We start from the raw sequence: 18194 nt of genomic DNA, 5'->3' as shown, positions 1-18194 counted from the left end.
CCAATATGGGTCCATCTCTAGTCGGCTATTCCATTCCACATTCTCTTTCAAGCCCTAATGCACTACTGATAGCTGCTTGCGCCCTCTATATGACAAACAATGCCTAATTGGTGCATGTTGGTCCACCATGATCCCCTTTTTCTTATGTTAATTGAGAGCTGATTTAATGAGATAACAACCTGTCAGTGACCTTGCAGGGAGGTCTAAACCCCCCTGCATGGCCAAACTAGTGCAGAGAGGCTTTAATATTATTATTGTAATTATTATCATTATCCATATTATCATCTTTATTATTATTATCATCATCATCATCTTCATCGTCATCGTTGTTGGTGTTATTATGAGTATCGTTACTGTCGTCAAAAATAACGAACTGTTACCTCATTGATTTCGAGACGTGCCTTCCTTCCCTTGCCCTCCGCGTGGCAGTGGAAGAGTCTTGGGGTGTACTCCTCCGGCTTCACATGCCTGAACCCTGAGTCAGCACCACCAGACATATACCTACAAAGGAACAAAAACAATGATTACTCTGGCTAAATCTAGCTAGCTAGGCTACCAATGGATGTGTTTGTGATATTCCGTTACTTTGATCAGCTTAAATAACACTTCACCAATACATGTAATCTCCTCACAAAAAGTTCTGCAATTCAAGTTTTTAGCGCTGATATCTATCTGAATGAGAATGCTGTTCCTTATTTGACAAATTATATCCATTCAACAGCTTAATCTGTCTTATAGTTATAGCAGATCAAAAACAGACCACTAGTCAGGATCACAACAAAATATAATTACTGGAACAAACTCAAGATCAGAAAAATTTGGTATACAAAAACTGCTCAAAATGCAACTTTTTTATGTATTAGGATTCAAAATATCAAAATTACATAGAAGAAAGTATACTAAAAAGTAAAAATTTGACCATCATCTTGACCGAAATGCACATTTATAGAGCTTCATCTTAAAACCACACCATTCAACTTTTTTTTAGGGGGGGGGGGTCCCTTGTCAGAATCTATTTCAGGTTCTAAGAACATTCAACTTACACAACGCTCTTGAAGTAACTCTTGAAGAGGTCAGATTCATTACCCTGTACTTCTCTGTGCTGTACCGGTTTGTCGTCCAAGTATGTGTCCAACTCAACCGTTTTGTATGCCGCTGTTCCATACTCATCCTGAAAATTAGAAGGGAAAAAAAGAGTTTGTTTCCAGATACAAAAATACATTACTTTTCCTTCTTTACCTAACCTAACCCTAACCCCAACACTTTACCCAACTGTCAATGCATTTACAACCATAACCCTATCCCTATACATTCAATGAAATAAACCCTAGAGCAATTGTTGCCAGAAAACAACATTTCAACGCTTTTGCCCAGGATGTACCTCACACTTTTCAAGTGGTATTCTGTTTGAAATGAAGAAGAAAAATTCTTACTGGTGTGTCTTTAATTTTGTATTGCAGAAATGATTTAAAAGTATTACTACTCAAATGGCAAGCTATTGATCTAATCTAAATTAATAGCTTACTTGTAAGTGTTGACATTCATAACCTTATCTATGAAAAGTTTATAAAGGTTTTGAATGGTTAACTTGTACTAAACTGCTGCTGATGGCTTATAAGCTATCTGTTGATATATAATTGATTTATTCATTTTTCACTTCAGATAGGGTCTTTGATGAGTATCTAAAGTGAATTTCTGCCAATTTCTGAAGACATAACTAGTTAAGTACCCTCTCTTTCTAGATTTGTCAACTACCAAAATATATACTTGGACATTAATTCTTTTAACAACAACAAACAAATCAGTGATTTTAAATTTAATCGAGTTTATCATCAATTGTAAACTATGAATAAACTATAAATGTAAACTATGCAATGTACCTTTTATAGCAACTCAAATGTGTGATTATTTAGAAGCAAATGACCAAAATTTTTACTACAAAATTCATGAGAACTCTTTAAATAATGATAAGTCAACTTTTATAACAAATGTGTGTATAATACGATACAGCTTATTCTCCGTGAGATGCAATCAAGAAATCTGTTGTAAATTCATTCTCTCCGTCTCTCTCCTTTGCTATGTCTCTCTTCCTCCCTTTTCCCACTTCATCCTCCTTCTCCGCTAAACTTTACCATTACGTTCTACATTACATAAATATTATTATATTTTTAGATTGAACGAACCCCATAATTAATTTTTCATATTATAACTGATACTTCTGACTGCTAATGATCTTAGAACAAGTATATATGTTTGTATGTATATGTTTACATGTTAGGCCCTGCCTGAGTAATGTCAACGTCCTGGGCCACGATTTTCACGTCTTTATAATATGTCTATTCACTATGTGAAGGAAAGATTCCTTGTTATCTTATTTTGTATTGTTATATTGTTACATTGTATATGCTTTTCTATGGAAATAAATACTACTTTATTCACTGTATCCTTCTACTCTACATTCACCATCTCACTTGACATCCATGAATGCTTTGGTAAACATTTAGCTTACATCTGTAGCAAGGGATTGAAAACAAAATCATGCTTACCTGTGTGGAATGCATGCCAATCCAGAAATGTAAATCATAATTTAACTCCTCGCTGTCTTTTTCTTGCTATCGGTTGGGAAGAAAAAAAGGGATAGAATAAAAAGAAAACCAGGAAATTAAGATTTCACTCCATTGATCCACGTGATAACAGAATATTGATTGACAGTCCATAGGCTTATATTCTAAAGGTCATATTACAAATTGCATAGTTGGGCTGAATAATTGTTCAAATATCATGTCATAGTCATGCATATATCTTGCAATTTATAGGGTTTACACATTTCATATTATGGAAATGTGATAAGGGGGCACACCTTTGGGCACACCTTGATCATACACGTATAAGACTCACATTTTGTCCTCACACATGGGGCTTTGATTACCATTGCCCCCCCCCCCCCCTCCTCCTCCCTCTTGCAAGTATTATTATTTGTAACTATCTATGTAACAATTATAATTTCTTCTTAGGGTTCCACATACCCCTTCTGTTAATATATGCATTTTATTGATTCTCAATATTCATTGTAGAAAAATATCTATAACAGGAATGTGACACCATTAGGCTTTTTACCACAAAATGGGTATTATACAAAAATACAGGGAGTAAAAAAACTTCATCATCATGAAGTATACAATCTCTTGTGATTTAGAAGTAATTTCCAAGTGGTGTAAGCATTTTCCTGTGTGAATGATTTGTAAAGATATTAATGGGTTATTCCACCAATTCTGGGTTATGAGAACTACAACGCAATATACATATTAACTGCATGCTAGGAGTGTGTCTTGAACTCACGTAGGTGTTGAGGAGGATGTAAGAGTCGCCTTCAAAGAAGCTGCCATATTCTTCCTTGTTCCAGTTCTCCACCTTAAACTTGACGATCCTCCAGATCTGAACACCTGTTTTCTGACCGCATCCCTTCCACGCTGGTTCCGATTCTGCTGCCGCCTTCTTCACCTGAAAGATGGATAAAAAAAGGGTTTAAAATACTCAAAATTTAATAGGACCCAGTGGCGTGATCAGGTTTCTTCTTACAGGGGAGGGGGGATAAAGAAGGGAAAACACATGGAACAAAGTGTTAGGTTTATTGCCATTTGGTCCAAAGCCATGTGGTCCAATAACCAGATCATCTGACTTCATTTGGTTTATGTTGACCCAAACCATCTAACTGCATTTGGTCTATACCCAAACTGTCCACCTTCCAGACCATCTAACTTCATTTGGTCTATTAAATTTGGTCTACCGTATACCCAGACCGTCTAACTTCACTTGGTCTTTACCCAAACCGTCTAACTTCATTTGGTCTATTATACCCAGACCATCTAACTGCATTTGGTCTATACCCAGACTGTCCAACTTTATTTGGTCTTTACCCAAACCGTCTAACTTCATTTGGTCTATACCCAGACCATCTAACTTCATTTGGTCTATATCCAGACCGTCTAACTGCTTTTGGTCTATTACCAAGACCGTCTAACTTTATTTGGTCTATACCCAGACAGTCTAACTTCATTTGGTCTATTATACCAAGACCGTCTAACTTCATTTGGTCTATACCCAGACAGTCTAACTTCACACAGGCACATACATGTAGAGAGAAAGGGTGACAGAGTAAGAGATAAGGGATAAACGTTGTTTCTGGCTCTCAGTAAAGACAATGGAAATTAATACAATCCTGGAATGAAAACAAATCTATCTTAATTCCATTGTGATTTACCTCCTTTTCTGTATCTGACCCAAAAAGGGCAAGATTTGAGTCTTGCCAGTCGTATTTTTTGGCCTTCTGCATGTTGTGTTGAGCTCAGTGCAGTGTTGAAATTCAAGAGATCTGAATCGGAAGAGAAATATGAAGAAAGGAAATATCATTATTTATAGTAAATTTAAAATATGAACATTCATTTCTCTCTCACAATCTTCTCTGTAGATCTAAAGCTCATTCATACCAGCTGCAAAACACTGCCTTAAAAGAAATGCTATAACAAAAAGAGATACATTTCCATGTAAATAACTCCAAGCTCCATTAATTGCTTTAGATAAGACCCTTTCATAAAACCTGATGGTTTGTATTATATAGTGTGGTACGGTATGTCACTGAAACAGCTCCCGTAGGATTTTTGTGCCAAAGTTGATTTTTTGCATTTTTGGATTCATTGGGGTCCAAGCTATCAGAAATTGATGGGGTTCAAATTTTCCTGAAGACACCAAATTTCCCTATTGCGTGTTATATATGCCATTTTGGCGCCCAATATGGACCCCCAGGAAACGAAGGAGGGGTCTGAAAATTTGAACCCCATCATATTGGCCAATTGGGACCCTTTTGAAGCCAAAACAGCAACAACAAAAAAAATCAACTTTGGCAAAAAAATCCTACAGGATTACATACCATACTGCACTATTACACCATTACAAAAACCAGATGTATCACAAGTTTGATTGACAGTAAATGTTTTTGACCTTTCAAATTCTCAGGAAAGCACAAGTGGCATGGAAATTAAAAGATCATATACAGTAGATATTGATGTACAAGACTACAAGTCTCTCCTCTACGAATACTCTACAACAAGAAACTTTGGGCTAAATAAATGTTTCACAAGCAAGAGTTTTATGCTGTAAAATAACTGAATCACAACTGACATGGCAAGAATTATTTTATAATTGGTGAAGTTTATTGCTGTTCATTTAAATTGTAAAACTTCTAACCACTCTTCATTATACCAATGCTCTTGGTTTCAGCTGAAAGAAATATATACAGGAGTGGTCCAAGGACTGAGGGGTGGTAAACTGAAGGGGGAAAATGGTTGAAAAGAATTAAATGTTCAAGTACATGAAGATTACTGTGAGAAAATTACACTAAAAATCCAAAAAGAGCTCCCATAAACTATATCTTACACATTTTCATTTTGTAAACTGATTGTCAGGGGCCTTTGTATTGTACTGCATGAAGGTACTGTAGGCTACCTGTACACGTGAAGGCCTGCATATTGACTATATGCATGCATATATCACAAGACTGAAGCTAAATAGTACCAAAATTTAGATTCCCCCTCTCTTTCTCTCTCCCCCCCCCTCTCTCTCTCTCTCTCTCTCTCTCTCACCCGAACTCTTTCCCTCTTTTCTGTAGTTGTTGCCTCTCCCTTCTCCCTTTCATAAAGATCCTTGGAGCAGAAATAATATTTGAGCCATGAAAAAGAAAAATATTCCATTATGCTTCTGCTGAATGGCACCCTTCAAATAATAACATTTCTTTAACCCTGCATTCAGACTTCTAAGATTGATTGTTTAGCTATACGAGCACCATATATAGCTATATGATAAGTGATGACCTTTTTTCTAGCCTGAATGACGTATAAAGAAATTTCCTACAACAAAACACGATTTAGCATCGTTTCGAAAGAAAGCTTGAGTCTGAATTTCATATCATACACAAATTGTATAACAGGGTTTAGCTTATTATGAGCACACACTGATGATTAACTAGCTTTCTTGACCTCTTCAAAATTAGTTTCTTTATACAATATTGTTTTCTAGTCTGTATGCTCCTTTTACTATACATTTAGTCTTTCATACCACGTTCTTATACAAGTTTTGTGTATATTTTCTTTGGTCCGAATAGGTCTATTAAATTGAAACCTGACTGCTGACAAGTAGCCAGGGTCAAGAATATAGGTCTCTCAACACAATGGAGCAATTTAGACCTAGATAAATATTACTCTCTTCTTTTTTTCTTCATCTTCACTATTCAAATAATAGTTTCTTTCAAAAATGAAATGTAAATGATTTGGTTTAAACTAGCTTACTAGCATAGTCATACTTAAATGTGTGTACATTTTGTTTGTTTTTACCAAAAAGTTATTTCACCCAGATTTAAAAAAAAAATCACTCATCTACATAATACATCATTTCGTCGCTGTTTTCACAAAGTGACGGTAGTGAAAAAAAATTGCATTCACTTTGCGTTACGATTTTCCTCACTACCGTCACTTCGTGAAAACAAGGACGATTTAATGATTATGTATAACTGTAATCAAATATGTCCCACCTTACATAGCAAAATAATGTTTATTAATACCATTACTCATTACTAATATTACTATCATAACTGTCCCATGTGCTCTTATATGATCACTATAGTTCATGTGACATTTGCTTGTAACATCTCTTTATATTTGTGCTTTAAAAAATAAATGTACGTAAAAATACGTATAGATATAGACATTTGGAGATTTCCAAGTTCTTTTTCCAGCACTGAATTACATGTACAATCAGGCTCCTATAATTCCACATGTCCCAGTCTCAACACCTTACAGCATGACGAGGTGTAAACATACAAGTACACTATAGACCTCTCTTCACTATCTTGAGATTGCCAAATATCCAGCTATTTGAACTATCCCGATCTCAAACTATCCAGCTAATTTGCGTCTTCATCAGACCGAAGTAGCAATTAGCAGGATATTTGGTCGGGATTGTCATCCCAAGATATCTTGGGATAGTTTGCAAAATATCCAGCTATTTATCTGGTGCGACTTCACCAGACCGAAGACTCGCACTATGCGCTAACGCCGAGCAAAATATCTCAAGCTAATTTCTCAAGGTCAAGTTTCAAGTTTCTAGGTCGAATCTCGAGCTAATGAGGACGCGATTTGTAACTTCGGGATTATTTCCCGAATCAGAAAAAGCAGGCTATTTGGCAATCTCGAGATGATGAAGACGCGCCTTGTGTTCTGCAAACCTTAGCCTCAGGCCATTGTACGTTGCACATATTAGCATAACATTTCTTTCACACAGCATATATGTAGACAAACATACCCAGAGTTTGCTAGCTTGCATAGTAGAATACACCTGGGAGAAACATTATATTATATTGAACGCCAAGAGTCAAAAGTCATGAACTTTTCGAAATGCTTTCTCCAAGACGTCAAAATGCATTAGTGCTTCAATATAAAGAGGTCCAATTTCATTCAACGTCTCCTGACAATATAAGAAATCTCAATATTGTTTACATTTCTCAAGGCTAAGTCCAGAATTCATGAACCTGTATATTCATGTATTCTATAAGTTCTTCATGTAAACTAATACAAGTATGCATAAATCTATACCAGCCCAGCAAAGACTTATTATATAACTGATATCAGTTTCCAGTACCAGCAATTCTCTTGCATAGTCATTGAATTACATTGGATACTAATATGTTTGCGATTACCTTGGACACAGACAATTCTGTCTATTGAGAACTATAATGGCGTTATAAACTCCTATTTTAATAGTTCAGTTCTTGTATAGCACATAATACGTTATGAAATAACATCTCTATGCGCTTCCAAAGAGCTTTAGACTTAATTATCCTAGCTTTAGCTTTAGCTCCGACAGCCTATCACTGATATCAGTGCACAGTGCATTTCAAGGAATAATCCTACTAGGTACCCATTTACTTCACCTGGGTTGAGTGTGGCAAATGTAGATCAATGTCTTGCTAAAGGACATTAGTGCCACGGCGGGACTCGAACCGCGGACCTTGTGATCGACAGTCGGTGATGTATCCACTCGACCACAACACCTCTATTCTACTGATGATTGGTTTAATGAATGTTAGATTCAAAGTATTATAAAAACCTAGCTAATGCTTCACTGTACCTCTATGTTTTTGCAAATAAATTTACACAATATCTATGGACATGCATGAGAGGTGCCAAAGTGTAATGATTAGGCCAATGCATTCACAGTTCTGATGCATGCAATTATATTCCTGAGTTGTTGCATTAGTGTCAAGTTGGTCGTTGTGGAAGGGGTGTGGAAACTCTCACTTCTCTGCGTATACGATCACGAACAGAGAGAGAGAGAGAGAGAGAGAGAGAGAGCAGCAGACTAAATGCCATAATTTTCTTTCTCATTTGAGATGAAAAAAAATTCCCTTTAGTAATTGGATGTATAATTCTGAAAAAATTGCATGAGGTTTATGTCATGTAGCATCAATGACTTGCTATCAAGATGGAAGGAAACTACTTGTTTTTTTATCAATGTATCAAGAAAGATCAGACCTGAAAACACACTTGGTTTTGTAAAATCAGTAATCTCAGTCATCACTCCCGACCTTTCCCCATCAAATTAAGAGTATATGACAGAAAGGGAGAAAGAAAGAGAGAGAGATGGAGAGAGAGGGGGTAAGTGAGGGAGAGAGAGAGAGAGAGAGGGAGGGAGAGAAAGAATAAGTGAACTTGAAGGAAGCATAAGGGGTGAAACTTTCTTACTCATATCGCAACAGGCAAACAGAGGGCATCATATTGCCATGGCGATGGCAAATGTTTGGTTGGAGTACGCAAACAGGTTTCCATATATGGCAACAGGGGGCCCCCATGAGTGCATGGAAAAGTGGGCTCGGGAATCCATATATCAATGAACAGCATGGCTGGAAACGCAGATGAGTTTATTTGCAATTATCCTCAAAATCCAATTGCCCACTATTGAAGTTGTCTTGGGGCAGCACATTTTCAATCCAAGGTTTATTTTTCGAAAAATATAGAATACAATGATGCACATGCTGCAGGCGCTTAAAAGCTGAAATGTACTATGTGTTTATAACCATTGAGGATACATATAAAAAGAAAAGAATATCTATTCACAAAACAATTCTAGTATTCGAGTAAATATAATACCAATTTTTATGCTTCGAAGCTACCATTATTAACTTTATTATGGTATTCACTTTTATTACTAATGCTCATATCCTTTAGAATTTTCACACGTTCCTATTATTTTATTAAAATGATCCTCTTGAAGTAGCAAGGACGCTACCATGTTTTGAGGTTTATTCTGGCTATAGTTTTAACCAGATTTGTTCTATAGTGAGTGCATGTGGTACAGGTGGATATAAAGAGACATTGGAAATATTAGACGTGGCTATATACGCAAATCTCTCCACAAAACCGATGGAATAACTACAATAACAACAGCATAAAGAACCCTTGCAAACCAGATTTACCTTGTATAAAAGGAACATTAATATAACAAAAATATGTTTGTGGTTGAAATGTTTCTCCCATTACTTACTCAGTTCCGCCTATATTCACCCTTTTGAGAGTGTTACAAACTCCTAAGTCTTTCCTAATACTTTAATCCGCACTTGTATGCACTTTTGAAGTCTGTTACTCCATCAGCAGCGGTCTACACAATAATGACATGTCACGGATCAGCTCTCAAAATAAAAGCCACTTCTCTGCATGGTTGACAAGCTTTGAATTGAATTATTGCATACACGTTTATATGTGCTCAGCTACATGTTAATAGCCTGTAAAGTGCCAATTCTACACAGTCAGAAGCACAGCTTACGTACCTACCGTACCCTATTCAGGACTTCTAACAAACTCTTCAGCCTTAGAGCATTAACTCTTATTCTAACGTCAGCTTTACAATGTGGTCAGACCAATGTCTACAAAATAAAAATGCTATAAACTCTTTATAACTTGAAGGCTCTACATGTACAGGTACATGTAGCTGCAATGTATTTGCATTGGGGGAGCTGTAAAAGATACCGGTACTCTAAGTTCATGTATATACATGTGCCAAATATGATTCTTGTAGTCTTGTACATTTCAAAAGAAAACTGATATTGATATTTATAATAACGAATGAGCGATTACAGTTAAATACTTTTGTTGATAGCGTCACAGTGGTCTTGCATCAATTAAAATACTAGAAGTGTATATTTTAAATCAAGTTCATGATACCAGTATGGAATCAACATCCAGAGTGACCAAGTCTGGTGATTGGTAATCTAGTATTATAAGAATGCTCATAATAATTATATGAGCTTATATAGCACCTAACACTTACTTTATCAGGGGGGTGTTCCACAAAGATCCTAAGTTGAACTTATCTTTAAGTTGTACTTATGGAAAGCAGTTAGCATTACTCCATTATCATGTAAATAATAATGGAGTAATGGCTTATAAAACTCATGTCATGTAAGTTATAGGTTTTACGCTGCATGCTTCAATGAGCAATAGCTTAAACAAAACATTATACCTAATCCAAACCCTAAACCTAACCTCCCACCTTATTTCTATGCTATACGCTAACTTCTCATCTTGAAAAATAAAGCTCAGAGCAGTTGTCTTCTGAACAAATGTCAGATCACCAAATCACTACTAGGTCTAATCGCCACTTGGCCCAATCGCCACATTGTCTGTGTGTATCTTAGAGTCCAATTAAGGTCTCGATCTCTTCATTTACTTCGGTTTTGTAATCAGTTATCACTTTGCAATTTGAACTTTGATCAAATATTTAGGACAACAGCCAGTGCTTTAATTGTTATCTTAGGACAATGAATTAATGGAAGAGCTTACACGTTAATTTGTAAATAGACGTGTCTTTTTATAATGAACGTATTATGATTTAGCCAGGGATGAGCACAGAGTAACAATCTTTGAATACCAAATAGATAAATTATAGTGTTGTAATGTTTTACATCTTGGCATTATTGCCTCTTTTTCAGGTCCTTACTAAAAGCTTCTTAAGGTCATATACTTGCTTGAGTAATGATTGTTTATTCAGCCAGTCTAAGTCTTAATCATTAACTTACTTCTGCTATCTTGCCTACTGATGATACACAACCAAAGTTCATACATTTTTCTCAAGCGTAGAAAATCTATGCAATCAAACATGTGCAATATCATAGATAAGATTGAGGTTCCCACTGCAGCCTGTCAACTTAAAGTTTGGGATATGGTTTCAAACTTTGCAGTTATCTTAGTACTGTAATCATATCAGCCTTATCTGCAAAGAAGTGAGGAATAAATATAAGATGGATATTTAGAATGTCCATGTGTTACATGTAGTTAAGATTAAGTAATAAACTATGTGTAATTTGATCTTTCAGAATGTACTGTCTACACTTTACAATTTGTATGTAAGTTATAAGTATGTTGAAGACTTAGTGTTTGGAAATTGCCCTTCCCAGTGATTGAAATGATCCTGTATAAAAAGCATTGCTCCTAAATGACCACTACCACTTACACCCACCAACATTCACTCACACCCACTCTTACCCACTCACACCCACACTAAAGTTCCTACTACTTTTACCTGAGGCATATAATTAAATTTACTGCAAAATTATAGTACATGTCATGTACCTTGGAAATCTTTAGATTCTGAAATATTTAATAGAGATAAAACACTAAAAGAATAAAAATGCAATTCCTTGAAGGGATAGTTGAGTTCTGTTTTCAGATTGCAAATGCCTTCAAAGTGCATGGTTATTGCTCTTATTCTTATCTATGACCTTTCTAGTGCCCTTTTAGGACCTATAAGTGCTAAGAAGGTAGTTTTAGACCCCAAAATGTGTGAAATTTAGCCAATACGATCATATTCAGCTCCAATTTAAACTTAATTATGCTGCCACTATCATACTGTAATTTGCCTACAGTCAGTGACCTGATCTGCCTATACATTGATCACCCATACCATGATGGCCAGCTAGCATTAACCCTTTGGGTACTGCTGTACTAAATAAGTCACAAACACCAATTACAAGAAACACACACTGTATGAAGTGTGTTAAGCAGGAGTGGAGCATGAAATTATGCTAATAAGCAAGCCAAGTACGTCCTCATCTTGTCCTCAGTGAAGCATTTCAAGGCCATTCTGAGACTAATCGACTGTGCTGGCTTTATAGCACCTAGCTATCCGGCATCATCTTCTAGTAGGCCTTGTACTATAGGGGCATACAGGACTTACAGGTTACATGAATGTGGAAGAGCCTACTGTATTCATATACCAGGGAAAAAATTACTTAACAATTTTGGGGGCTACTTTTCAAGCTTGCTTGCATGAAAATAACACTCTTTAATTTGTTTTACATTGAACTCTATGCAAAATTTGGGGGCTCTTTTAAGACTTTCGGGGGCTCTTTTGGGCATTTCGGGGGCTAATTCGCCCCGAGCCCCGTGTATTTTTTCCCTGTCATATTCAAAGGATTAATAATGTTTCCCTATGTGATTTTAACAAAGATTTAATTAATTTATTTATTAAAACATCTTTTAAAGGCCCACTGCACTACTTGTAGCTACTTGCGCCCTCTATATAACAAACAATGCCTAATCGGTGACCATCGGTCCCCCATGATCCTCTTTTTCTTATGTTAACTGAGATCTGAGTTGATGAGATAACCACCTGTCCAGTGACCTTGCAGGGCGGTCTAATCCCTCCTATAAACTATGGCAGATAAGCTTTAACAGGATAACATTGATCAGCTCGCAGGCTGTTTTACATACCCGGTAATGATCCTGCAGAATAGCAGATATGTCAGGCAAGAATTTCCAGTCAACTGTGAACTTTAACTCATGCCAGGCCAACAAGAATTGGTAAATATATTGTACCGAAAAAAGAATCTATGCAATTTAACCTAAGAATAGCAGTCATATTAATGAGACAACCATTTCTGGTCAACTTTGAAATATAATCAAGATACCGTAATAATATTGGATATTTTAAAATATTATTTTTATAACACAGTGCACATATTCACGTACCCTGGTTAGGCCAACTTGAATTGTGTATTGACTCAAAGGCAAAAATTACTGCTGGCCTGTTAAAAATTTATCGAGACTGTAACATGCACAAGTGTATCCAGCATCAACAGCTTTCAGACTTTTCACTATTATGCTTTCACAAATCTTCAACCAATATGGTTCAACTATGACAGTCAATTTCATTTGCTTTGAACCCAATTGCCAAGCCATCTCTTATTGACCCAAGCGTACTGCCTACCGGAACTGGGCGGGTCTTGTATTAAGCCTTTAAAAATGAGGAAATTCAGTAGCCACATGGTGAGATTTATACCAAGGGTATAGCTACATTACGTCTGCTCTTCAGGCAGGCCCAGCAATTGCCAGGTATCTATTTACACATGGGTGGAGAGTGGCAAATGTGGTTCAATGTCTTGCCAAAGGACATTAATGGCATAGTGGGATTCATTCATTCATTCAAACCACTGGCGTACCTATGGGGGGGGGGGGCAGGGGGGGGCAGAGTGCCCCCCCCCCCCCTGACGGGCTCCAGGGGAAAAAAAAGAAAAAGGGGAAAGAAAAGAAAAAAAGGAAAGGAAAGAAAAAGAAAAAAAGAAAAGGGAAGAAAAAAAGGAAAGAAAGAGAAAAAAGGAAAAAAAGGAAAAGGAAAGAAAAAAGGAAGAAGAAGAGAAAAGGAAGAAAAAGGGAAAAGAAAAGGAAAGGAAAAAAATGGGGAAATTAAAAAAAAAAAAGACCATGGCCGTACGCACCAGGGGGGGGGGGGGCAGTTGACCCCAGATATTTTGAAAACGTACAGTTTTTTTCCTGAAAATGTAGTGTAGGCCTATACCAAATCCTTCAATTCTACTTTTGAAAATGCAAAAGTACCCTCATGACCAGTTCGGTCGCTCGAACTCCCTTCACTCCTTTTGCTTTTGAGATTCTTCGAAAACTTTTAACGCATCTTTCCCCCTCCCCCACCAGAAAAATATTCCGCATACGGCCCTGAAAAATTTAGACAAATGAAAATAGGAAAATATAAGTGATATAACAAATTCGAAACTCTTCGCTGGCGCGAACTGCTTGCTAGCCTATTTTGTATTAAATGTTTTCACTTGCTCGTCCCCCTGAAAAAAGAAAAGGATTAGCATTGCCTAGAATACAATTGTGCCTGCCCCGACGGGCCCCTACCTGCAACCATGGCAACAATAACACACAGTGTATGTACCAAATGTTACTAAAAGAGAGTAATTCATTTTTCTCGCTCGCTACACTTGCTCGCGAATAAAATGAATAGATATTTCTTTGGAAACAATTGTGCCCACCCTTGACCTGCAACAATATCATTAAAAATGGAAGAGTTTTTACGCCCTCTCGCCAAAAAGGAATTGAATCGCGTTAAACACGATTGTGTCCATTCTGACCTGCACCAATAAAAACTATTTTATTTATTCATTTCTATTAAAAGAGAATTTTTTTTTGCTTGCTCGCTATGCTCGCTCGCCAAAATGGAATTGACACCGCTAACGTGCCCACCCCAACCTGCAACAACCAGTTAATAATTATGTACCAAACGTTATTCAAAGAAGTTTTGGTGTGCTCGTGCTCGCCAAAACGGAATTAACATCACCTTAGACATGATTGTGTAAGCCCTGCCCTGCAACAAAAAAAATCTGAAATTTATGAACCAATTATCATTACAAAAATTTTGCTCGCTCGCTACGCTCGCTCGCCAAAACAGAAATAACACCGCTTTTAATAATCACGTCCGTGACATGGAACAATGAACCAAAGTTTATGTACCATATTTTCCCTATAAAAGAGAAGTGAATTTTTTGCTCGCTCGCTACGCTCGCTCGCCAAAATAGAAATAACACCGCTTTTAATAATCACGTCCCTGACATGGAACAATGATCCCAAGTTTATGTACCATATTTTCCCTATAAAAGAGAAGTGATTTTTTTGCTCGCTCGCCAAAATAGAAATAACACCGATTTTAATAATCATGTCCCTGACATGGAACAATGAACCCAAGTTTATGTACCATAATTTCCCTACAAAAGAGAAGTGAATTTTTTGCTCGCTCGCTACGCTCGCTCGCCAAAATAGAAATAACACCGCTTTTAATAATCACGTCCCTGACATGGAACAATGAACCTAAGTTTTATGTACCATATTTTCCCTATAAACGAGAAGTGATTTTTTTCGCTCGCTCGCTAGCTCGTGGAATTATGTGCCCACCACTAACCTGCTACAATATCATTAAAAAGAGAAATGTAGGGGGTTGCCTGCCCGCCAAAATGGGATTGACATTGCCTTAAACACGATTGTGCCCGCCCCCGACCTGCAACAATGAAACAAATTTTATATAGCAATTCATTGAGAGAAAGATGTATTTAGGCTCGCTAGCTAAAATGGGTATGAAATCACCCTAAACACAATATTGTTCCCGCACCCTGCATGGGACAATTGAACCAAGTTTAAGTGGCAATTATTAAAAAAGGAGTGATTTTTTTCTTGCTCGCTACGCTCGTTTGCAAAAAAATGAAATTAACGTCGCTAACAAGTAAATGTTCCCACCCCAACTTGCAACAATACCAGTTTATATACCAAACGTTACTTAAAGATTTTTTTTTGCTCGCTCGCTCGCCAGAAGTGAAAATTAGCATCGCCTTTTTTGTTTGTTTCGGTCGCTTGCCCCCCCTGACGGAGTACCCCAGGTACGCCACTGATTCAAACCCTCATTCCTTCGATTGAGACACAACACCTCCACTTTAACTTGAGCTTTGAAGTTAGACTGCTCAGTGATACCAGTTGGAGGTTAACACCCTTCTCTCTCTATTTCTTGAAGATTGACATCTCTAACCACCATGATCAACTCTCTTGGTTTGATCGATGTCTCCAGAGTTGTGAACATCTTGTAACTTCTGAGCCACCAAACGCACAAGCAGATGTGTCCATTTTCTTTCCACCTCTGTCAAAAGAACATACATCTCTTAAAAAAAAACATTTCTCTTGCCAATTTCTCTCTTCCACTTTCTTTTCTCAGGACATCTGGAAAGACAATATTCCCTTCCCAATCATCGTCTCGGCTCACTGCAATATTAATCAATGGTAACCGCACATGGTAAAAGACGACAGAGCGCTGTCCGATCTACCGTCTTGATGGTAATTTCTCTCCGTCATGGTCTCGTGGCCGGCCGGTTCCCAGCGAGAATTTACCAGATGGTGGTGTGTCACCGAAGATGACATGCAAGCATGCAATTATGATGATGGGGAATGCAAGGTGGTTGAGATAAATATATATCATGATTTCATACTTTGTCATAGTAGTAGAGTACATGCACACAGCAATTCATGTAATTTAGTATCGTTTTCAGGAGTACAGGCAAATACATGTACTGCATACATGTATAGGCACATAGGCGCAGCTGAACCTTTTTATAAAGACAACTAGTCTTTACAGAGTACATACTGAAACCTGTGTATAAGGACCACTTCAGGGAGACAAGAAAAGTGGTCTTTAGAAGCAGGTGATCTTCATTTATACAGGTTTTTTATTACAGATTTTGATAAGGAAAAAGAAGTTCAAGGGGGAAGAAATTGTGTTATTTAAAAATAGCTATGCCGGCACATACTGTACATGCATACATACCTAATCAAATTTAAGGTGAATGATATTTAATTCACTGCTGTTGACCTTTAAGTACCGGTATGCCATTGTCCTTGAGTATTAATTTGAAGAGCAATCAATTAACCTAAAATAATTGCCCCACTTTCCAATTGGAAGTAATTTAATTGTTACATAATATGCAGCTCTTGAACAGATCTTGGTCTTCATGTAGGTCATGGTATAGTGAATATATTTGTAATGTTTCTTTTCATTTTCTTTCCTTCAATGTGTATCCTATAATCATTCTTCTATTTAAACAAATCAAAATGCTCTCTCCATTACATGCCTATATATATAGTGCACTGATAAAGCAAATTACAGTTTTAATTTAGCAGGCTCTCAATTGAACATGTAAGTACAACAAGCCAACTTGGGATGATTCTTACCTGCATTAATTCATGCAGGCATTCAAAGAGGAAATGATCAAATGCAACTCTGAATAGAAGGCAATAGTAGAGGCAAGCACTTTGATGCTTATAGCATTTAGTGGTGAAGAGTCCTCCAATAAATCTCCAATTTAGAGCATTTGCAGTCTCAATAAGTTGACCAGAAAACCAATCTCCCTGTAAATTATTCTTGGAAAGAGATGAATGGAATATATATACAGGCCTATTGCAATTAAAGAATCAGAACCGAGACTTTAAAATGAAGCTGCATCTCAAAATCAGGCTCCTCCGTCTATTTGTAAAGGTGTTGTGGTCTATTGGATACATCTCTGGACCATTGACCACAAGGTACAGGGTTCAAATCCCTACCATGGCACTAACATCCTTTGGCAAGACGTTAACCGACACTGGACTTGCCACTCTCCACCCAGGTGATCTAAATTGGTACCAGGTAGGAATAAATTCCTTGGGTGCTATAGTAGTGTATCTTATCAGGGTTCATGTTACTACTCAAGTAACGCTGGGATAATAATGGTACACCACTTACAGAAACATTTGTATCAAGTGCCACATAAATGTCAAATATTATTATCATTATTATGAATATTATTAATCATTCCTTAGGGCTAGCAGAAACAAAAACATACACACTTAAGCATTTACAAATAAATATTCCACAAGTACTCACTTTCAAGAACCAGACGAAAAACCAACAATGAAAATCTCAGATGAACTTTTCCCCCTGATCAAATCACAAAATATCAATAACAATTTCTCAGGTTCGGTAGCTGTTTGATTGCACTACCTCTACAATGTTATGTATACCAATCTATGCAAACAGGTTGGCTTGCCACTCCGACAGTCGATCCTGGTCAAATCGGAACACACTACTACAAGCGGTAGGTACCTGATGGTGAATGCCAGAAAGAGAAGAAAAAAAGATACAATCCTCTATGTACAGCAGCTGCCTGACGAAATAATGGGCGGAGCTCATTCAGAATTTGAACCTCACGATATGCTGCTGATAAATATAGTCTCTGTAAACACTCTCAGCCACTGCTGTATTACTGACTGCACTCGAGAGTT

The 18194-nt window shown here is 37.0% G+C and overlaps 1 protein-coding gene across 2 annotated transcripts in view; it reads right to left on the bottom strand.

The window, feature by feature from the left end:
* Nucleotides 1–17972, bottom strand: part of LOC577663 (gelsolin-like protein 2) — a 28513-nt gene extending 10541 nt beyond the window's left edge. Inside the window, exons 1-6 of one of the 2 annotated variants that reach the window (XM_030979272.1) lie at nucleotides 17797–17972; nucleotides 4262–4372; nucleotides 3340–3501; nucleotides 2547–2612; nucleotides 1044–1171; nucleotides 381–501 (exon numbers count right to left, since the gene is read on the bottom strand). In XM_030979272.1, the coding sequence (XP_030835132.1) occupies nucleotides 381–501; nucleotides 1044–1171; nucleotides 2547–2612; nucleotides 3340–3501; nucleotides 4262–4333 (549 nt within the window). In that variant the 5' untranslated portion in view covers nucleotides 4334–4372; nucleotides 17797–17972. Of the gene's footprint in view, nucleotides 1–380; nucleotides 502–1043; nucleotides 1172–2546; nucleotides 2613–3339; nucleotides 3502–4261; nucleotides 4373–9591; nucleotides 9720–17796 lie in introns of those variants that run through there. The other variant, XM_030979271.1, reaches the window with a different exon arrangement.
* Nucleotides 17973–18194: the final 222 nt, after the last annotated feature.

This window comes from Strongylocentrotus purpuratus, unplaced genomic scaffold (genome assembly GCF_000002235.5).
Source record: "Strongylocentrotus purpuratus isolate Spur 01 unplaced genomic scaffold, Spur_5.0 spur5_scaffold_10, whole genome shotgun sequence".
Lineage (NCBI taxonomy): Eukaryota > Metazoa > Echinodermata > Echinoidea > Camarodonta > Strongylocentrotidae > Strongylocentrotus > Strongylocentrotus purpuratus.
The sequence above is the reverse complement of the archived record's forward strand: the minus strand, read 5'-3'. Positions and strand labels throughout refer to the sequence as shown.